The following is a 23,458-nucleotide window of genomic DNA, read 5'->3' on the forward strand; positions in this document are numbered from 1 at the left end:
CAAACCCTTCTTGACCTGGGCTGTCTGAGGACAGGCGGACTTGGCTGCATTTAGTGCTCACTAATGTTACTTCCATCCCCCAGTGATTCTGCAGGCCTAGGGAGGGAGGCACGACCTTTGACTAGGCAATGAGATGGCTTTTAGTCTTACTGCTTTGTACCTACCAGCTGAGATCCTTCTCGCAAGGCATAAACATTAAAAACCAAATATCGCCTCGCTGTGATGGGGTGTACAAATCCCACACTGGAAAGGAAGGGGTTAAAGAGCTGCTCTAGGTCCCACACACCTGCACGACAGGCAGGGGCTGGAGAAGGAGCTTGAAAAGGGAGCAGAGGAACTGGCAGACAGTGGAGGCGAAGGCACCTACACCCTGAACTCCTGAGCCCCGGCAATAGCGGCTTGGTCAAGCCAACCAAGGAGAGACTTGCGACAAACCTTTACCTCTGGGTGCAGTTATTTACTGGCTTTATCTGCTGGGAAGTGAGGCGACAGGTAGGAAGTGATCCAGGGAGGCAGCATTATAGCACTTAGGCGTGCAGGACATAGCTGCTTACCCCCAGGCCCTGGATCGGAATTCTGTGCAGAGGGTGGGTCCGGGTTCCCCTGCCAACCCCTGGCGAAGGCTGAAGACAGCACACTACACTGGTGTGGGGAATCCGGTTGAGGGAAGGCCTAGAAGACAGAAAGGTCCAGACCATGAGGCCCCAACCCAAGGGGAAACCCACAACCCCTCGCCTAACCCAGAGGGCTACCCCTTTGCTGGATTCTTCATGTACCCCAAAAGAGGCAGACAAAGCGAGTGACCTGGCTGGAGGGCTGAGTCATGACAAAGACAGACCACTGCAGGACGGGAGCAGCTGCCATAAGGGGGTGCCCAGAAAGGAAAGGACAATTTCATGCCCCCATCTGACCAGCAGGTGGCGACAGTGATAAGCAAACGCCTTCACACACACCCATTAGTAAATTAGTCTTATTATTTGAACTGTGGTAGCACCTAAGAGCCCAGTCACGGACCGGAACGCCACTGTGCTAGGCTCTGCACACACAGAACAAAAAGGCAGCCCCCGCCCCAAAGAGCTTGCAATCTAAGTCTTACAATCCTCATTTTATAAATGAGGCGATTGAGGCAATGTCCATCACACACAGGCAGTCTACGGCAAAGCCACTAATGGAACCCAGACCTCCTTGAATCCCATCCTGCACCTGAATCAGCAAGTCATCCCTACTCCCCTTCTAAATGCTAACAAGCTGTATCTGCTCTTGGAGTAGCCTCGCACTTCATTCCCATTCATCCAATATACAAAATCAAAAGCCACCCTTCAGCCAAGGACACGCAAAGCAGAAAAAATCTGAACTAGGAAGAGGAAGCAAAGTTCATTGATATTCCAACTGATGCTCAGCATAATTCTCAGATCACCAGCAGTTAATCAATAATCTTAGCCATTATTTAAACTCCGCTGCTTTGAGTGAACAGCACTTATTCGTAAACTTTCACTAAGGCACACAGGACTCTTTATAGCCTGAATGACGAGAGATTGATGATTCACGAATGCATAGTTATGACATTTAATGACTAGGCACATAGAGTAAAGCTTTGCTGAAGACTTTACTGAAGGTACAAGTTATAACCAGTAAGCTGAAAATGCGCCTCATGATACAATTCAGGTAAGAGTTATTTTTTTTCTGAATAAAACGTTTCATGGCGTGGTTTTCAAGGCAGCAGTTCTGCTCCTGTCAGCTTCTATGGAAGCAGGGGGGTTTGTTACTTTTGAAAAAACAGGCCATTCATCTGGGTAACTTTGTATGCTACTGATACTCGTCAATAAAGCATGGCTGGAAAATGGGCAACAGTCGTGGTAAAATATTGTCAATGTGCTGGGATCTATAGATAAACCATCTGCACCTTGAATGAAGGTATTGGCTGGTAGATATTGCTGAAAAGTAGCCTATTCACATAGCGGCTTATGAGCCACAAGTGGCTCTTTCATGTGTCTCCTGCAGCTCTTTGCAGCATATGATTTAAAACACCGTGTGATTTAATTATTAACCAATCTAAGCTAATAACCAATCAGGATGCTTTTACTATGCTGTTAACCAATTAAGTTATAATTTTGCACTAAGTTATTAACTTATTTGCTGTGAGAATATATATATAGTTTATATATATAAACTAAATATTTCCCATCATACTGTTTCAAAATGAATAGTACTGTAGTAAATGAAACAATGAATTTATACAACTGTGGCTCTTTTGGGTAATGTTGATCACTGATTTGGCTCCTGGACCACTGAGGTCTGATGATCACTGCAACAGACTCACCTGACTCTCAAATGTGTCACATTAAAGCTGGGTGTTTGATTCAGTGATGTGCTGACACTATTTATAAGATCTCCTTAAAAATATTCCTCATAATCATTTCTGGAGTGCCCGTTTTCAATGAGAAGAGGGGGAATGGAAAATCTACTTTGTTTTCTCCACAACTATTTAAGGAGGCAGCACAGTTATGCAAACAAACACCTAATACGAGCATGTACTAGGAAACTATCCACAGCACATTGTTTAGTTTGTGAGACTGGGTATGAAGACCCTGTAAGGGTGTCAACCTCTGGGATTTTTTTTCAAATACCTAATATTTGGGATAACCTGGTCTTTTGCTCTTAGGAATGTTTTTATGAGCACAATAGAGACCTCTTTGGCCGGGTTGGTTTAAGCAGTATCCTGAGAGGACTGGATATCCAAAGCACAGAAAGCATCCCAACCTTGCCTTCAGGTGCATGGCAAACTTTTGACAGGTGATTCCTGGGAGCTTTCTGTAATAACTGTCTGCCTCTTTTTAGTATTGCAGAACCATCCTGACTAGTCACAGCACCTCCACAGGGACCTCAGATAGAAACAGAAACTCAGACTGGAAATAAGGTGCAAATTCTCCACAGTGAGAATTCTCCGTCACTAGAAATGTTTAAATCAAGATTTGGATGTTTCTCTAAAATATATGCTCTAATCAAACAGGAATTAATTCAGGCTAGTCCTGTCTCTGGCCTGTGTTATACAGATCAGACTAGGTGATCAGAGGTTCCTTCTGGCCTTAAAAATCTATGAATACTATGGTAATGGGCATGAGAAAATAACCAGAACAGCTAACGGGAGAGTTAACCGGATTCTTTTCTGGCTCGCCCATCATCCCTGTAGTTGTTAAGCAACTACCAATGCAGAATCTGCACCCTGAAGAGTACGCTTCAACTAGACTAACTACACTTTTAGTAAAACATTAGCTGAGTCATGGCTACTGCTGATGAGGTGCGTGCCAGAAAAATCCAACTTGACTTCCACGTCCCAGGCTAAGTTTTTAGAGTCCATATTAGTAAAGAGAAAAACTGGTTTACTTGTAAACATTTTAATTAGAATGAAACATAGATCATGGCAATCTCGCTTTACTCTGAAAATGACTCTGGACTACTAATGTGTGGTTTTAGTTTGTAGGGGATTTTACCAACCTTGGTCCATGTAGGCTTATGACCTATGAGGTTCACTTTGACTTAAAATTCAAATTATCCTGAAGCTCAAAGTAAAATTTATTGAAGCTACCATGTTTTGCTTGAATAGGAATAAAAAAACAAGCGAATATATGGTTTCCAACCAAAAAAACCAAGTCAGCACAGGTTCATTCAAAACTCTGCCTGCGCTCATTCAAAACTTTGCTCAGTCAATGTTCTGACAAATGAGTTTGGTCACAAAAATTTTACTCAACTCTAGTACCAAGTGCATTTAGATCCTGAGGGCCTGGAGCTGACCACACAATACTGTTTGCAAGGTACATATGGTCACTAATTTAAGAGATTTAAGGAATGGTGTCCCCAGCCTCTGTTTGTCAGAAGGTGGTGATGGACGACAGGAGAGAGATCACTTGATCATTACCTGTTAGGTTCACTCCCTGACCTGGCATTGGCCACTGTCAGAAGACAGGCTACTGGGCTGGATGGTCCTTTGGTCTGACCCAGTACGGCCATTATTATGTTATTTCTGACAGATACTTCCAAAACCTCATGGAGAACAGAGGAGCGCAGCTACATCGAGATAGCAACAGCAAAGCTGAAAGATAGTTTATGTGATAGAACAACTAATGGCCATGATTCAGCAAAGCACTTAAACGTGTGCTTAAAATTAAGGACCTGCTTACGTGCTTTGCTGAACTGGAGCCAGGATCGCTGTTGTGTCTCTTGCTCTTTACTGAACAAAAATACGAAGAAACCACATGGTCATAATTTGGGTCCCAAATCACAGCATTTACTAAATATACTCAAACATGCCAGGTCTAGCTACACACTGCTGCTCTGGTTGGTTTCTGGCAGCTCCTAAAACAGAACGCAGTGGGCACCACTAGAGGGCTCAACGTATTTACAGTAAAAGGATTCTACCCTGTTCCTGTCCACTACAATCACCCAATCGCAATAAGGATTCTGTAGACCGAATTCAGAGGCTGGTGCAGAGAGGTGTAAATTGTCTGTCTATCAGCACAACCATAGCACAGACAGAGAGGAGACTGTGGTTGCTTTGCACAGCCACAGGCCCCCCCTCCGCCCCATTTCCATCACAGGGATTGTCTGTCAGGATTTCAGTCAGTGGAAACCCAGCTGAACATGGCCTTGTGAATGTCTCCCTTTTTCCAAAGTGTTTTTGTCAATTCAGTGGCTTGGTAAAGAGACAGGAAGGAAAGTCGGATTGAGGCCACTGAGAAGGTGGGCCAGCTTGTTGGCCTGAATGGTCTTGTATTGCTACCTAAGTTCCTAGCCATTTCCTTATCCCACAACATAAACTAGCGTAGTCACTGCAATTGAAAGGAGTAATGAGCAATGGAAGGGTAAAAGAGCAGCAGTGCCACCAACTCTCACGGTATTTGGAGCCTTCCTTAAAATAACTGCTTCTGGAATCACGAGAATCTCAACTTTTATTTTAAAAATTAAGTTTCTTGCCCTCCTGACTATGGAGAAAAGTTCTAAAAATTAGAACCCAAGTTATTTATCATTGTTAATTATATGTATAACAGATTAGACATCTATTAATGCTAATGTATAGTTGTATAAATGTTGGGTTTTTTAGGTAATTGTAATTTTGGGCTTGACATTTTTAAATACTTGGGATTAATGCAGCAGCAGGGTCCAAATATCTTGGTTAGAATATTCAACCAGGAAATACAATATACCATATCCTGATCTTTTCTGTATTGGTTTAAGTCTGGAGTGACTCTTGTGCAGTCACTGCTTCACTGTGCATTTACATCAGTATAACTGAGATCAGGGCCATGGCTACACTTGCAAATTTGCAGCGCTGCAGCAGGGTGTGAAAACACACCCTCTCCAGCGCTGCAAATTGCGGCGCTGCAAAGCGCCAGTGTGGTCAAAGCCCCAGCGCTGGGCGGCTCCCAGCGCTGTACATTATTCCCCACATTATTCTCCCAGCGCTGGCGCTTTGACTACACTTAGCGCTTCAAAGCGCTGCCACGGCAGCGCTTTGAAGTGCAAGTGTAGCCATAGCCCAGCATTTGGACACTAAGCATGTAAGCAGAAACTTATAAGGCCATCAGAATTGCATGTTGCCTTTAACAATGGCTGCTTCAGCTGTGTGCCCTCTCTACAAAATGGCTCTTTAAGCAAGAGACCTGAAGCTTTCCCTTGAATAAAAGGCAGATCTTACTTCCAGGGAAATCTGTGAAAAAATATCTAGTGATTTAAATGGGAGCAGGATTGAGCCATAATACACAATATCAGCAGAGCAGTACTTTGTGTTTCAGACACAGCTTTTAGAGCAGATAGCAAAGATGGGACTCCTTTTATTATAGGTTACATGATCAGAGTGATATTTTGCTGGGGATTTAGCACATCTTTATTTGGACTGGGTTTGTTACATCCTAAAAACAAGAATTCAATCTTTAAAGTGAGCAGAAACATTTTGATTATGTCAAGTATCAGAGGGGTAGCCGTGTTAGTCTGGTTCTGTAGAAGCAGCAAAGAATCCTGTGGCACCTTATAGACTAACAGACGTTTTGCAGCATGAGCTTTTGTGGGTGAATACCCACTTCTTGCATCCAAAGAAGTGGGTATTCACCCACGAAAGCTCATTTTGATTATGCAACATGTAAGAGATGCCTAATACAAACTGAAACCACTAGCTCAAAACATCACAGCAAGTGAATTACAACCAGCATATTTACTTTACCCGACTCTTCAAGATGTATAAAGTCTAGCAGAAATTATGGGAGATTTTATTTTTTTATAAACAGTAACTAATAGTCAATAATAAAGTAAATTGAACAAAGTGATCTAATCAACACATGCCTCAATTTTATACAATATAATGGCCTCATTCCTCCAATTTAAATACAAAGCCACTGCTTGTTAGTGATACTATTTAAACCAGCACTGTTTATTGTTTATTCAGTTATTGCTGCTTTTTGCAAATAGTGACACCTCCAATTTTCCAACAACAATACTAAGTCACTATCTATACTCAAGATAGCTTAATAGATTCTCAGATAAATTAACTTCCAACAGCCATACCAACTGCCAACACTGTAATTATCCTTCAGTCTGATAATCGTACATACTGCACTTAGGTGATCATTACCTATTTTTTTTGTTTTTTGGAACTGTAACATTTTAAAGTAAACAGCTGGCTTGTTAGCTTAGACCAGCAATAACAGTGTGCTGACAAGTCAGTCTACTTTACGGATCCCAGTTCAGTCTTTCTAAGTAAGCTTATCAAAAGTGTCAGTTTGATAACGGAACTGCCCACTCGTTTGTGATTAGAGCCATGGTGCTCCTTGTTGCCTGGCTGCCTGCACAAACTGGGCTGTGAGAAGACAGTGGAATTCTAATGGGACTTGCATTCTTTGGGTACAATCCTTGCATTTTCAGAACTCGTTCAGGTAAGAAAGCATACGAAAGTATTCCTTTTCCTCCGTGTTTTAAAAACTGAACTTTGCTATTAGTCAACTACTTTGTTTCATTCTTTCGTTATGGGTAAACTTTGATCATATGATCTTAAATATGAAATTGTCTGGTATTATTTTGTTCTCATTCTTCCATTCAAATGTATCTTTTTTACTCCAAGGAATTTCTGACCAGGGACATTCTGCTTAGTGTAAACAGCTCAGACGGTTGCAGCCCCGATTTAGGACTGGTAGTACTAGAAGCAAAAATAAACATTGGCTTTGCTAAATTACATCATCTTGCACAGCTGAAATAAAGATTACTCAAAAGCATCTACAGTAGAGGTGCGCAAACTATGGCCCACGGGCCACATCCGGACCCGTGGGACAGTCCTACCCGGCCCCTGAGCTCCTGGCCGGGGAGAGTAGCCCCCCTCCCCTGCAGCCTCAGCTCACCGCGCCACCAGCGCTCTGGGCACTGGGGCTGCGAGCTCCTGCCGGGCAGCGCGGTGGCGGGGTTGGCTCCAGCCAGGCAGCGCGGCTGCCAGTCCTGGTGCTCTGAGCGGCATGGTAAGGGGCCGGGGAGCGGAGGGGTTGGATAAGGGGCAGGGAGTCCTTGGGGGAAGTCAGGGGACAGGGAACACAGGGCAGTTGGATGGGGCAGAGCTGTCAGGGGACAGGGAGCGGGGGGGCTTGGATAGGCATGGGAGTCCCGGGGGGCTTGTCAGGGAGCAGGGGTGTGAATAGGGGTGGGGGCAGTCAGGGGACAAGGAGCAGGGGTTGGATAGGAGGTAGGGTCCTGGGGGAGTTAGGGGCGGGGGGTCCCAGGAGGGGGCGGTGAGGGGACAAGGAGCAGGGGGGTTGGATGGGTTGGGGGTTCTGAGGGGGGGCAGACAGGGAGCGGGAAGTGGGAGGAGGCAGATAAGGGGCGGGGGCCAGGCTGTTTGGGGAGGCACAGCCTTCCCTACCCGGCCCTCCATACAGTTTTGGAACCCCGATGTGGCCCTCGGGCCAAAAAGTTTGCCCACCCCTGATCTACAGAGTTATATTAGTAGAAGTTAACGATTATTCAATACAACCAATTTACGCTCTCCCTAGGCTGCAACAGTGCCAGACATCATGCCTTCAAACACGTTAGTTTCCATCTTTAACAAGTGTTATGAGGATTTTTGTCCCAATTGTGCTTTGCTGACTGAACTGAGTTGACAACTGAATAACATACCCTGTTTGGCCCATCAAGACATGGCCTTGAAGAGGTAATGCACATGTTAGAACTAGGGCTATCAGTTAATCGCAGTTAATGCAAGTGATTAATGCAAAACAAATTAACTAGATTAAAAATTAGTTGTGATTAATTGCAGTTTTAGTTGCACTGTTTAAAATAATAGAATACCAATTTAAATTTATTATAAATATTTTTGGATGTTTTTCTATATTTTCAAAAATATTGATTTCAGTTACAACACAGAATACAAAATACTTGCACTGTAAAAAAGATAAACAAAATGGTCCTGCTTCTTGTTCAGCCAATGGCTAAGAAAAACAAATTTGTTTACTTTTGCAGGAGATAATGCTACCGGCTTCTTATTTACAATGTTGCCTGAACGTGAGAACAGGCGTTCGCATGGCACTGCTGTAGCCAGTGTTGCAAGGGATTTATGTGCAGACAGGCTAAACATTTGTATGCCCCTTCGTGCTTTGACCTGTAGGCTCTGACGTTTTAGTGCAGTTATGTTAAAAAAATATTTCTCCATTTTTAGGCTGCACTTTCAGGCTAAAGAGATTGCACTACAGTACTTGTATGAGGTTGTGATGGGGGCATCTGCCCCACACTGGTCCATAAGGGGTTTATAGAGCCCTAGGGAGGCTGCACAGGAGGCAGCCAATTAGAGAGGGGCTGCAAGAAGCAGCCAATCAGTGCCGGGCTGGCCCATATAAGATGGGCTGCGGAATAGAGCAGTGTCAGTCACCCCCTGGAGCTTGAGGAGGGAGGACAGGCTGCCTTACAGGCTGAAGGCAGCAAGCACCCTGGACAGAGCAGTGCTGCAAGCAGAGACCCAGGGAGCTAAAGGCAGCTCCTGGCTGGCTGCAGGGATCTGTCGGCTGAGGCTCTGAGCCACAAGCAAAGAGGGTGCTGGGGCTGCAGGGAAGTGGCCCAGGGAGATCTACAGAGGAGTCGGAGGGGGCTCTGCAAGCAGCGGCCATCTACAGGGTCCCTGAGCCGGGACCCAGAGTAGTGAGTGGGCCCAGGTTCCCCTCCCCCCACCCCCACTCGCCACTGAGGAAGCGGATGGACCATCGGACTGCAACATTCCCCCGGAAGGAGGGAGCACACAGTGCGGCACGGACGGAGGGCTGTGTCACTGAAGAGGACGCTGCGATCCTGGGAGTGACATGGGTCCCAGAGCAGAAGTGATGGTGGCGAGGCACCACCAGAAGAAGGTATACTGGTGGGCAGAGCTAATTCCCATGACAACCAGCAGGAGGCACCAGAGTGCTGAGTCCCACCCTGTCACAGAGGTGAATTGAAAAATGCTATTTCTTTTGTTTAGCTTTTTTACAGTGCAAATATTTGTAATAAAAATAATAATATAAAGAGAGCACTGTACACTTTGTATTCTGTGTTGTAACTGAAATCAATATATTTGAAAATGTAGAAAAAACATCCACAAATGTTTATAATAAATGTCAACTGGTTTTCTATGATTGTTTAACAGTGGAATTAAAACTGTGATTAAGAATGACTGTTTTTTTTAAATCTTGTGATTAATTGCAATTTTTTTTTGATCGTTAGAACATTAGCAAGCCCTAAAGTGCTGCAGAGATTTTAGCCTGCGTCTTGTGATGCGGGTGAAGAGCTAGACTCAGAAAATCATTTGCAGTGCGCAGCAACACTGCTGAACCTGCCGACTTATGAACAACCTATTCTTGAGGCCAATAGATCGTACACGGAACGAGCACCATCTGCAGACACAGATATATATTGCTTTTCATATGAGTCTCTCGGAATTCCTTACTACCCCTTGCAAATGTATGCATTAGAGGACAGGATTTGCCATAACTCTGCAAACATAGCTTGGCTCAGACTGGAATGGAACTTGGCATAAACTGCTGGGTATTTTCCACCCTCCTTATCCTTTTTTTGACTGTCCATCTGTCTTGATGTTTGCCCTTTGCAGCATAGCCGAGGCTGGGGAGACTACAGGTTCTAAACTTAAAAAGTTTAAGACTTCAGAACTCACACCCTGGCACTGCATGCTTGTGAACACACGGACTTGCTCTAATGCTGAAAATGCTTTCTTAACTGAACCCTCTTGCTGTAGACAGAGAACATCTGGAAGTTATGGATAACCAAAAGGCATGTTGTTTCCAAAGCAAGGGTCAAATGCTTTCTTAGGAACAGAATGCCCCTCCCACTGCATTGGGAGCATTCAGCATATCAAGCTGTAAGTTTCTATTGAATTACAGCATTCAAGTAAGTGGCTTTTCTGCAGGGAGGCACATACTGTGCTGCATTATTCAGACAAGCAGACTGAATTGTTTATCATCAAAAAGGGTTATTAATTCAGTTCTGTTTTTGCTTAATGAGCCAAAGCTGATTCAAGTGAATTTATTGTTAAATATTTGCCAGATAACTTTAAGCTGTTGGTTCTTTACAAGCTTTGTTTTTCAGATTTCTTAACTAGTCTTGTGTGGTTGATCACTCAATAAGTTGTATGGTAATGTTTATAGTAGCTGATTGAATTAGACTTTATTAAAAGCATAATGAATAGTAAGCAATGAACTTCCATAGTCAATATTTAGAGTTAGAAATATTTGTGCTGAAATACTCAACGTTTAGGCCTCTTGGACTGTAAAGCACAAATCCTGCCATCATTAACAACATGCTGAGAAGGAACCTAACCAGCACTTTCTTTACATCTTAGGAACTGATGTATTAAGTGGACGCACAGAAAATGGAAAGCCAAACAGAAACTATCAAGATGGATATTGGCCCCTCTCTGTCATTTCCAATGGAAAGAAAGGTTCACATCCAGATAAGTGGGAGACAGCTCATCAAAACCAAACTGAGGAAGAGCTGTTCCTGCACCACTAAGAGACTGAAGAACGTAGTCATGGACTTCTTCCCTGTGTTACGATGGCTTCCCAAGTACCGCTGCAGAGAATACATATGGGGGGACGTTATGTCTGGGGTGGTGATTGGGATCATTTTGGTACCCCAAGCCATAGCGTATTCTCTGCTAGCCGGTCTGAAGCCTATTTATAGCCTTTACACGTCATTCTTTGCCAACATAATTTATTTCCTGATGGGCACCTCTCGCCATGTGTCTGTTGGCATTTTCAGCCTGTTAAGTTTAATGGTAGGGCAAGTTGTGGACAGAGAGCTACTCTTGGCAGGGTTTGACCTGAACGATGAGGATGACGCCAACAGCAACAGCTATGAATGGAACGGCAACAATTCTAATGGAACCGCCTTCAACCTTACCCTGGGGGGGTTGAGCACTGAGTGCGGGAAAGACTGTTATGCTATTGGCGTCGCTACAGCCTTGACTTTTCTGGCTGGAGTTTATCAGGTAAGTTGCTGCCTCGCCTATGGTGAGGATATGAAGCTCTTAGAGTGCCTTTGCAGGCTTCTGACTTCCACTGTAAGGAATTTTAACACATCAGCTCAATCAGATGCTCACTGAAATTTATCTTCCACCGAGACTCCTGGCAGCACGTTATAAGGTTTATTTTAAAAGTGTTTGACCAATAGGGTTTATTAGCTAATTACTTGGAACACAATCCTATTGGCCGCAATGGAAGGGCTACTTACACTGGGTGCAATTCTCCATTGCATTGTTGGCCCTTTATGCTGCTCTGTGGTCACAAAGAGGCCTGGTCATGGGGGAATTTCCAGGTACCACAGACACAGTGTAACAGCTCTAACAACTTCACTTCACTGTCCCTTTTGTGGCACATGACACAATCCCAGTCTTCCCCTGCATCAAGGTAAGGAGAGCTGCTCCCCCTCCCTTTCCCAGCCCCCTGCTCGGCACCCCACAACCCCCTTGCTATTGCTGCCCCAACTTTGCCCGCTCCCAGCAGCCCCAGCTGGCTAGGAGTTGGAGAGTGAGCCTCATCCTGCAGCAGTGGCTTCTGTCCCATGGCACTGGACCCAGCCGGCTCCCTGCTCCAGACAGTGCGTCCTGGTGCATTGGGTTGCAGTGCCACTCAGGTTTGGCCTGGCTGCCCCTTCATCATGAGTGGGACTGCAGCCCCATGCACCAGGTCACAATGCCACTTGGTTTGGGGACCCTCTCAAATGGGGGATCCAGGGCAAACTTCTCCCCCCATGGGCATGCACGGGGTGGGGAGTGATGGAGGGTGGGAGGTAGCAGGCAACCCATCTAGACCTGTCCAGCAACTTATTGGTTTGGGAAACACTGGGTTAGGGCACTAGCCTAGAACTTAGGAGACCTGGAGTCAAATCCCTCCTCTGCCACAGACTCCAGGTGTGTGGCCTTGGTCAAGTCACTTAGGCCTAGTCTACACTATGGGGGGGATCGATCTAAGTTACGCAACTTCTGCTATGTGAATAGCATAGCTGAAGTCAACGTACTTAGATCGACTTACCGTGTGTCTTCACTGCGGTGAGTTGACTGCTGCCGCTCCCCCGTCGACTCCACCTGCGCCTCTCGCAGCGCTGGAGTACAGGAGTCGATGGGAGAGCGCTTGGGGTCGATTTATTGCATCTAGACTAGATACGATAAATCGACCCCCGCTGGATCGATCGCTGCCTGCCGATCCGGCCGGTAGTGAAGACATACCCTTAGTCTCTCTGTGTCTCAGTCCTCCATCTGCAAAATGAGGTTAACACCATTACCTCGGTGGCCTGCTGAAGATAAATGCACTGAAGGCTGTGAGGCTCTCAGCTGCTATGCTGATGGGATATGGATAGAAAGTTATCTCAGGTGCCCAGTGCAGGTTACCTTCAAGGGCCTTGATTTGCCGAGGAAAGATGCTCAGCACTTTCTGCACGTCAGGCTTCTTTACTGCATCTCAAAATGGCCACCCAAGCCCTGAGGCACCCAAAGTCACTACTGTCTGCTGAATATGTAAGGCACGGTGCCCAGGCTGGAAAGCAATCCCACTTCAGTCTGCAACAGCCTGAACTCCAGAAATGAGCTTGTTCATTAAAAAATGAAAAAGGAGCCATCTTTCCCCTTACTACTGAAGCAGTAATCGCCATTGTCCTCACTGGGAGTTCTGCTGACAAAGGGATGGCAAGCAGGGCCCCAAGCTGTTCTACTCCCTTTAGCGGAGCTGAGAGGAACATTCAGCTCTCAGGACAATAAAAGCGCTGGACTAAATTCTCCACTGACTTACACCGGCAACAACGCAGTCAGGTGGCAGATCACTTCAGTGTGGAGTTCATTTGAATTGATGCTGGGGTACCAGTTCCAGTTAGTCCACTTCAAAAACCTGCTCATTTACCTCTGGAGCTCATGGTCTAGCAAGACAAATCCATCAATTGTAAAAACAGGCCTGAAATAACAAGTTAACAGCTCTTTTCAGAATTACAACTTTCAGGGATCTGTCCGCAACTGATGCTTTCTCCGTTTTTTGCAGTACCCTTTAGTTCTTACCCTCTTGCTTTTCTTTCAGGTTCTGATGGGAGTCTTTCGTCTAGGCTTTGTCTCTGTGTATCTTTCAGAGTCTGTGCTGGATGGATTTGCAACTGGTGCTTCTTTAACCATTTTAACAGCCCAAGTTAAGTACCTTATTGGAATAAAAATCCCACGCAGCCAAGGCCATGGGATCTTCTTAACGACCTGGATTAATATTTTTCAAAACATTTCTCAGGCTAACGTATGCGATGTAATCACGAGCGTGGTTTGCATTGCTGTGCTAGTCGCTGCGAAAGAACTGGGAGATCGGTACAAGCAGAAGCTGAAAATCCCACTGCCCACAGAGCTGGTGGTTATTGTTGTGGCTACGCTGGTTTCACACTATGGGAAGCTGAATGAAGTTTATGCATCCAGTGTTTCGGGGGCAATTCCAACTGGATTTATTCCCCCTCAGCTGCCAAATTTTAACATGATGCATCGCGTGGCTCTAGATGCTGTTCCTCTTGCCATAGTTGGCTTTGCATTTACAATCTCCCTCTCAGAAATGTTTGCCAAGAAATATGCCTACACTGTCAGAGCGAATCAGGAAATGTTTGCCATAGGATTCTGTAACATTATCCCATCCTTTTTCCATTGTTTTGCAACCAGTGCAGCTCTTGCAAAAACGCTTGTGAAATCTTCTACGGGCTGCCAGACGCAGGTCTCTAGTGTTATCAGCGCAGCGGTAGTGCTGCTGGTGCTGCTCTTCCTCGCTCCGCTGTTTTATTCTTTGCAAAAATGTGTTTTGGCTTGCATCATAATAGTCAGTCTCCGAGGAGCCCTTCGGAAGTTTAGAGACGTGCCCCAGCGATATCACATGAACAAGATGGACACTCTGGTGTGGTGCGTTACTGTGTTCTCATCTGCCCTGATCAGCACAGAAATGGGGCTTTTGATTGGGGTCCTCTTTTCCATGCTGTGCATCGTTGTTCGTACGCAGCGACCCCGTACTGCCCTGCTTGGTCAGATCCAGAGCACTGCCTTCTATGAAGATGACTGGGAATATGAAAGTCTCTGTCCTGTTCCAAATGCCAAAATATTTCGTTTTGAGGCACCACTTTACTATGCAAATAAAGACTTTTTTCTGAAGTCTCTCTACAGAATGACTGGGTTAGATCCTACTCTGGAAGCTGCTAAAAGGAAAAAGAATGAGAAGAAGCAAAAAGAGCATTTGAAAGAGGGAAATAGAGGCACGATTGTTAAGGGATTGGATCAGGCAGATACAGCCTTACACCTGGTCCCTAAACAAGTAGATTTCCAGACTATCATCATAGACTGTTCCTCAATCACTTTTCTGGACACAGCTGGTATAATCACATTAAAGGAAATAGTGAAAGATTACAACGAGCAAAAAATCACTGTTCTTCTGGCTTGCTGCAACCCCTCAGTGATTGACTCTCTGAAAAGAGGGGGCTACTTTGGGAAGGATTGCAAAAAGATGCACAAATTGCTGTTCTATAGCATTCACGGTGCTGTGCAGTTTGCCAGAGATAGAAAGTTTTTGGCAGATGGGTCTGCTGTTTAGTTTCAAAGGCCCATTTATTTCCCTCTGCTGTGCTGCACAAAGGGGAACAGGGTGCAGTCACTTAGAAGTAGGCAGACACCGCACTTGCTGCGCAGGAGCCACCTGCCTACAGGACATTCTCCCAGGAGAAGGTGTGCAGTGCTGGACCGCCGCATCCCATCTGCAGATGGGGCAAACAGGGGTGAGTGCACCCAGTTACCACCTGACCTGCCACTTCAAAATGCAGATGTTGGACTGTAAAAGAGCTTGTGAGTTACTTCTCCACTGTACTGTAGTAACTTACATGCATCAAACTTACGCACCACCGGTCTGGTGTATCTGCAAGTCTGTCTAGTGCCTGAGCAGAAAAGGCTAGCTGTCCCCCTTGAATGTGCTGGTTTATGGGTACAGGAGAGCAGTCTCCGAGAAACCACTTGTGGTCTGGTTCCTTGGCCACACCACAGTGCTATCTTTTAAACTCTGGCCTGTAAGGTCTTTTCCCTTATCATATCACTACTACAGGCATGCTCTTGTTTCAACGGGCTTTTAGACAACCCTGCTGTTTGCTACACACTTGTTAGGAGCATCAGCTGGGATGATGTAGCACCTCCTTCCCACATGCCCATGAGCCATAACAAATGTGTTCCCCTCAGTTTCATTATTCCTTAGCAAAACCTCCCTCAAAGCTACCATGGAATCATCCATATTAAAAAGAGCCTATTGAGGGCATATTTCTGTTCTTAAAGATGCAGGAAGAAGTGTGACCATTAAACTCAGATTTGCTGTAGCTAGTGAAATTAATTAAAGTGATGTTAAGAAAAGGGAAGTGCGTTCATTAGAAATCTTATAGCTACACTAGTTTAACTGTGAGGCAAATCTGACTTTCTGGAATTTAGCTATCTCAAGCTTAAACCCTAGAATTCAGGCCAAGCACATCATCTTTGTAATGTAACTGTCAGACTGGGTGCAGGGCAGTGGGGAGACATGGGAGTGAAAGAGACAGGGGAGGGAAAAAGATGCAAGAAGGGAAGCGTGAGATATGGACGGGAATGGGAGAAACGGACTGGGTCTGAATCTGGAGTAACTCCACTGAAGTTTTACGCTGGTGTATCTGGGATCAGAATGTAGCCTAATGGCTGAAGCAGAACTTTTTTAAGTCATTCATTTCATTATGTTGTCGGAGTACCCCCACGATCCGTATACATTTCAGGCCATAACTTTAATTTGTAACTCTGGTTTCTAATGACAGCTAAGAGATGTCTGGGATGTTATGCAGAGTCGGGATATGTTATTTTTATATTAATTTCTATGACTAATTATTCCCTGTAATATCAAATGGCAATTTAAAATACAGCACACTGCACATCAGATGTGTGCGTATATATCACACCTATTTGTGCAGTATCTGTACAAAAATACACGTAGAATAGGGCTAGAGCAGAAGTCAGTTTAAAGACGGCGCTGGATTGCAGCCAGAAGTTCTGACGCTTGGCTTTGGCAGTGTGGCTTCTCCAATGCTCAAACTGAAGAGCTAGACCAAGGCACCGTTTCGGCTCATTCAGCAGCTGCTTCTCCCTCCTTTCTCATGTCCCATCCCACAGGCCAGGTGCTGGGCAGTGTAAGGAAGCTCAGTTTCTGGTCCTGGAGCCTTTTTTCCTTTCTCGTTTTGGCCATTTTGTGTGACCCTCCACCCCCATTTCAATGGCAGAACCTTCCCCCTTCCCAGTAGCTCTCACTGTCTTTCCTCTCCCATCCTCTTCCCTGGGACTAGCCACTCCTTCCATCCATGAGTGAAACGTGGGGAAAATGCAGGTTTGAGGAATGCTTATAGGGCTACATTTAGTCTAACTCCATTGAAGCCAACAGAGACGCACTTAAACATACTCAGTGCGATAACTCTGCTCTGTAGTCCCTAAAGAGACTACTGGTCTCATGCTACTTTTCAAGCAAGCCCTTTGCCACGATACACAACATTTTGTTTCAGAGCACTACACAACAGTACCGCAGCACCAAGCAACTTATTTCCACTCTCTAGATCAACAAGTGCAAGGATACTCTAAGCAAAGGTCTCCAGATTTTCCCATGTCCCCTCCCTATTTAGGAACACCACAACAAATAAAGGAAGGGCAACTCATTTCCAAATAGCAAAATTCTGGTGATTGACTCTATCTGAAGTGAGGGCAACACTGGGATGGGGTGTATAGATCCCACGCTGAGGAGGGAGGTGCCAGAGAGGCTCTGGGGACAGGACGAGCCCTGCTCCTCTGGCCTTGTCAATCATGTATAAAAGGGAGAAAATGGAAGTCAATTGAGGGAGGAGGAGCAAGACTGTCCCAAGCAGAAGACTACTGGAGCCACTTGGGGAACAACCATCCAGGAGATCTCTACCCCAACCCTGTGGGAAGTGCAGTGAACTCCCAGGGAGAGATTTAAGAAGGCCTGCAAGGGGTAGCACCCCTGGTAAGAAGTAAGAAATTGGGGGTCTGTGTGGGAGCTACCCAGTGCAAGCAACTGTGTGGTCAGGTTCTCTCATCCTCTGGAAGAAAAGCTGTGGGGGCTCCTTTACAAACACATTTTTAATGAGGATTAGTAGTTAGGTAGTGAAATTCCCCTGCTCGCCTCATTTATTCAAAAACATATGTGATGTCTCGGTGCTATTATCACAACACATGATGTCAACAGTAACAAACTAATTCTGGAAAAGCCGGCCTGACTGATGTCTGTGTTAAGAGATCAGAACTGACCAACCATTTTTAGTATTAGTGTTTTTCTGCGGTAAAGTCAATTTAACATGCAACAACATCATCCATTAAAGAGCTGGTGTACCATGACCACAGCTTACCATCTTCTCATTGTTACCTTGTGTTCTCCTGAAATGTTTGTTGTAGCCACTTAGTATGCATGCTTTGCTGGTCAGGGACCATCTTTGTCATATGTCTATACAGGGCCTAGCACAAAGCGACTGGGGCCAATGTACTTCGCTGTATGATACAGCGAGTTACAGTTGGGAGTTAACAGCAATCCCTGGGGAACAAAAGAGCAAGCTCTTTAACAAGCTAGTCTTATTCACTCTGTTGTCTGAGCCCCAGAGCTAGAACCTTGAGAAGAATTATAGCTTTGCTCTCCCCTAATGTTATGAGACTAATCTGGTTTCCGAAAGAAGACGGGCAATTGGGGAACAAAATTAAGACTTATCCTTACCTGAAAAAAAAAGTTAGAGTTGTAGCCCATGCCCCCCCCCCACCCCCCAAAAGAGGGAGAAGGGAAGAGAAGCTGATCTGTCAATCTTTTTTTAACAAAGCATGCTGGGAAGGGGTGCAGTCTGGTGGCTGTTTACAAGGTAGGCTCTTTGGGTTGTTTAGTTTTTATCAGAGCAGCATCCCAGCAGAAGAAGGAGAGCTGCATGAAGATGCGGGATGAGGGGAGAACAGGTTGTTTTTTTCTCTCTGATAAAAGTTGTTTTAACAACCAGAAAAGACTTCAGGAACCATTTGTGTTTTGAATGTTAGTTCTGGGGACTGGCTTATATGTAAGTTACTGTGTTTATGGCTGTAAATGACTTTCTATGATTAAAAACTGCTTTATTTCTGTTCGCTTACTGTCAGGGGTCAGGGCAGGCTGTACTGACTCAGTGTGCGGCTGGTAAAGGGCTTTTAATTCCTCTGTGGTTTTATACTATTCTCAGTGACTTGGGGTTGGGTAAATACTAGAATAAGATACTTAATATGAGACTCTCTCTTTTCTTGTGTAGCTGGCATACAACTTTTGTCAAGCATGGTGTCTTTGGCATTGACTATATATTTAACAAACTACAGGTACTGATAAGTAGCAAGGGAGGGGCTCCCAACCTCGAGGGGGAAGAAAACTACATTACTTCAGCCTGGAAGCAAAAAAGCTGCCCGTACATACAGTGTGGGGAATGGTTACAGCTGCGGGCTGGAAGCAAGGGATGTTTTCAAACAGCCCCTGATTAGTGATGTCTCACAACTGACAGTTTTTCCCACCAAGAGAAACTATTTGGCTCTACATCACTGCTTAGTCATGCCTGGGATTTAAAGGCACAGTCTTGCCATAAGGATTCACAGCTGAATACAGTAATTCCCCTATGTCTGCTTCTCATGCACTCCCAGGACTCTCACATCACAGAGGCATTTCCATTACTTCTAGGGAAGAGCAACCCTACCAAGTGTACATAGGAACATACAACTTACTTAAAATACACAGGTTGAGGTATTTAAAGAGCTGAAGCACTGTCAGAGGTATTAACAGGACTTTTTGGACAATGTGCATGAGTCAAAAAGCAAATCTGAGCTCCTAGAGCAGGAAATATGATTTTTTCCCCCCCTAACACATTCCAGTATTAATTGTTGAGTGTCAGAAATGTTCACTCACCCAACGGTAATGAGTTCCAGTAACCAGTGAATTCGAACTTGTTCAATGCCACCATGCGGTACCGAAGACACATAGGCAAGGTTCAGTTCTTGGTCTTTACTGAGGTCAAATAAATCCGCTCTGCTGTGAGGTAGAGGAGGACTGGAGGTGGTAAAAACAATAGGTCACAGAACAGATCAGTGCCAGAGCCAGGAATAAAACCCAGGCCTCTTGAGTCCCAATCCAGGGTCCTGTCCATGGGGATACAGTGCTTTTACTGGAGTAGTAAGGGCAGCTCAGCAAAGTGGAATAAGGAAACTGAAACACGACTTGTGGTTTATATCTTTGTGTTAGCTTACAAGTTAGCATCAGAGTACAGGACCCATGAATCATTCCATGAGTAGCAGGGCAGGAAGATTTTGTCTCAGGTTACTCAAACTCAGCAAACAGGCATAAGGAAAACTGGCAATGAGATAATTCCCTGGGAGTAATTAACACTGTTCTAAGCATCGTGTCAGCCTGCCTGACTCCCACCTCTACTGACACCAACCAAAAGTCATGTAGGGCAGAGGTCCCCAACGTGGTGCCCGCGGGCGCCATGGTGCCCACTGGGGCATCTAAGTGTGCCCACGTACTGGCCAGCAGACGAGCATCTGCCGAAATGCCACCGATAAGTTGCATCATCGAGAGGCGTCGCTGCCGAAATGCTGCCGATTTTCGGCGGTATTTCAGCGGCAACGCCTCTGGATGACAGGGCATTTCACGGCGACACCTATTGACATTGCTGCTAGTCAGCAGAATTTCAGTGGATGCTCGTCCGCCACCACGGTCCTCCGTCTGGTGCCCGCCACACAAAAAAGGTTGGAGACCACAGATGCACTCCATTGGCACACTGTGCCTTGCCCCTGGGCACATGTCACAGGGGTGTTTGCCATGGGACAAGCAGGCTGAGAAACCCTGAGCCATATTTAACTCTTCATTGATGCACAGTAACACACTGATGTTAACACTGACTCTCTGGTGCCCATTGAAAACAATGGAGGCAGGCTCTATGTGCCTTTTGAACCCACACAGAATAGCTCCCATGGGGAGGGAAAGTGTTTTGTCTAACAGTTGGAATATGCTCTGAGTCTGTTGGGTTAGGTGCTAAATGTTGGGGTTTCAGCAACAGCAGGGGACTGGACACAGTAACCCAGGAGAGCGTTTCCAGACCTATGTTCCTAACTACAGATCTCCTGTGAATGCTCCAGTTCTCTTCGAACATGCTAAATCACTGCGAGACTTGGGCAAAATATATCCCGATACACTCTGCACTTTTTATATACATATGAAACTTAACAGAACTGTATATTGTGCTGGTTTATTTTGTTATGGGAGCAGAGCTTAATTATACTGATAAGGAACCTATTGCAATGCCTGCTAACTCATTGTGGGTAGTTGTCGCCTTCTAGCGGCTGCACCAGATAGAGGTTTGAATCTGCTACTGCTTCCAAGCCAATGGACCTAGTGCTTTAGCTCAGTGGTTCTCAACCAGGGGTCTGTGGCCCCCTGGCAGCAAATCCTTTCAGGGGGGCCACGGAGCACCACCGCTGAAACTCCCAGCTCCGGTGCTGCCCCCCACCACACTGAGGGGCTGAAGCTGGGAGCAGCACAGGGCTGACACCCCAAACTCCCCTTCCCCCCTGAAGCCAGGAGCAGAACAGGGCTGAAATGCCAAGCTCCCCTCTTCCCCCGCTGAAGCTGAGAGCCACACCTCTAGAACAAGGCAAAGACCTACGCTGGATTTAACATGGGTTATACTATCTCAGCAGCAGCTTTTGTCCTCTGTGGCTTGTTGTCCTGGTATCTGTCCTTTCCCTTTACTTTTACATTCTAGTTTAAATATATCAAGTCTGTAGAATCTCAGAACTTGGTGTTTCTAAGGTTTCATCCATGTTCTCTAGTAGGTTCCAAATCTGGTCTCTGCCAGATCATCTGATATTCCGACATGGAAAAGGAAACTACATGCAACAACTAGAGCCTGCTTCTGATTCAGATTTCCAGGTCAGTCCTTTTGATCGACCAGGGTTCCTGTCTGACTAGATGTGACTGTGGCCTGATGTAACAGAACTGTTGTTTGTTCCTTTTCTGCTTTCCTTTTAATCTGTTTTTCTTTCCTTTTGGAGAAACTGTAAATGGGGCTTTGTAAATTGTTACCAAGATGTTTTCTTAATGATTATTTTTCTTAATAATAACCTCATCATTTAAGAAAGTTTAAGAAAGCTGGCTTTAACTTTCCTTTCCTGTACACTTAGCAATATGAAATAAATGGTTTTTTTATAGCATGGTGTGGTTCAGAAGTTAAACCTTAAACTGTGGTAAAAATATCTTGGGGTTTAGCACTAACTATTCGGTGTCTTTGACGATGTCTTAACAATCTATAACATGGACTATCCACGCCAGAAACATGAGAGTCACAATCAATACTGCCCTCGGTCTCAGCAGAGAGAGGCCACGTATTGAAGAGGCCCAAAACCTGAACTAGTCTCTCACACTTGGAAGTAGCCACTCCTAGGTTGGGCTTGAGGCACATTGGCAAATTAGGTACCTTTGTACTTTTTGCTGTCTGTGCATGTGTAGTGCACGGTCATTTGATAAACCACATTTCCAGTGGTGCTAATCTGCTACTCTTCCTGAGCAGTAAAAACCCCTTTAAAGATGACTTGCAAAATTAAAAAATGGGATGGTGCCTGTTTTGCTATTTTCTGATGGATAAAGAACTGTTAGCTTTATTTATTTGATAGGTGGGCATGGTGCTTCTAATGTTCTGGCATTTCTAAAAGCACAAGTGTTGATTCCAGCTTTCCCTCATCTTGTTGTCTTGGAGATCTTAAATGCGAGATCTTAGCTATTAATTTAAAGAGAGGGAGGGAAGTGTGTAAAATCTTCCAGACTTTCTTACAAGTGTTCCCTTGGTGTGAGTTGAACACTGTATGTAAATTAAGAGGAGTTATTTGAACAGTCTAAGTAAAAACCACTTTCCATTTCTATCAGGTTTGACTTCCAAGGTTTTTTCAGTCTCCTAACACTGGCAGTGCCTAGAGATTCAGGAGATAAGGTGGGAGACCTCGTATCTTTTATTGGACCAACTTCTGTTGGTGAGAGAGACGACCTTTTGAGCTTACACAGAGCTCTTCTTCAGGGCTGGGAAAGGCACTCAGAGTGTCACAGCTAAACACCTTGTAAATAGTCTGCCAGGATGAGGCATCAGAACCCTGCTCCATTGAACCAGCATAATGTAATAAGGTCTCATGGTCACAAATACCTTGTATTTATCTGTGACACTGAGTGCCTTTCCCACACCGGAGGAAGAGCTCCGTATAGCTTGTCTCTCTTCCCAACAGAAGTTGGTCCAATAAAAGATACCTCCCAATAAAAGACCGTCCAGCTTAACCTATCACAGACTTCCAGTTGCAGAGTAACCAAGGCACTGCTCTGATACCAGTAATGTGGCAATGGTGTGGATTGGGAACTCTGGCTCACTAGGATGCTCGACTGGAAAAGAAATCACACATTTCTTGGGCAATGGGCACATGTGATAGATACTTATGTAAGATGCCACATATTAGTTTAACTGTCTACTTCGGGGTCTGCCTAGGAGGCAGAGCAGTACAATCCTATCCATGGAGGGGGAGTAAATATGTGAGCCTGTTACAATATGCTGGGTTCCTGGACCCACATCGAGATGGAGCAGGTTCTGATGCCTCAGACTGGCTGTCAGACTATTTATCCAATGCAGGAAGACACATGTAGAGTCTCTAAGGAAAAAACAAGGTGAGGGGATGAGAGGTGCACTTGCTAGGAAAAAGCCCTAGGAAAAGTCAGCTCAGGAGAAAGGTGGACTATAGTTTGTTTGGGGCTTAGCACTATAAGGGAGAAAGGATAGTTCAGTGGTTTGAGCATGGGCCTACTAAACCCAGGGTTGTGAGCTCAATCCTTGAGAGGGCCATTTAGAGATCTAGGGCAAA

General features: G+C 45.2%; 2 protein-coding genes across 9 annotated transcripts in view; one reads left to right on the plus strand and one right to left on the minus strand.

Moving 5' to 3' along the window:
- Positions 1-18,825, plus strand: part of SLC26A1 (solute carrier family 26 member 1) — a 46,594-nt gene extending 27,769 nt beyond the window's left edge. For 2 of the 3 annotated variants that reach the window (XM_039543858.1, XM_039543859.1), the window contains 2 exons: positions 10,853-11,500; positions 13,575-18,825. In XM_039543858.1, the coding sequence (XP_039399792.1) occupies positions 10,883-11,500; positions 13,575-15,101 (2,145 nt within the window). In that variant the 5' untranslated portion in view covers positions 10,853-10,882 and the 3' untranslated portion in view covers positions 15,102-18,825. Of the gene's footprint in view, positions 1-6,872; positions 6,924-10,852; positions 11,501-13,574 lie in introns of those variants that run through there. The other variant, XM_039543862.1, reaches the window with a different exon arrangement.
- Positions 1-23,458, minus strand: part of IDUA (alpha-L-iduronidase) — a 71,750-nt gene that overhangs the window by 45,026 nt on the left and 3,266 nt on the right. For all 6 annotated transcript variants that reach the window (XM_039543868.1, XM_039543867.1, XM_039543864.1 and 3 more), the window contains exon 3: positions 19,473-19,613. In XM_039543868.1, coding sequence (XP_039399802.1) covers positions 19,473-19,613 — 141 coding nt within the window. The remainder of the gene's footprint in view (positions 1-19,472; positions 19,614-23,458) is intronic.

This window comes from Mauremys reevesii, linkage group 6, assembly GCF_016161935.1.
Source record: "Mauremys reevesii isolate NIE-2019 linkage group 6, ASM1616193v1, whole genome shotgun sequence".
Taxonomy (NCBI): domain Eukaryota; kingdom Metazoa; phylum Chordata; order Testudines; family Geoemydidae; genus Mauremys; species Mauremys reevesii.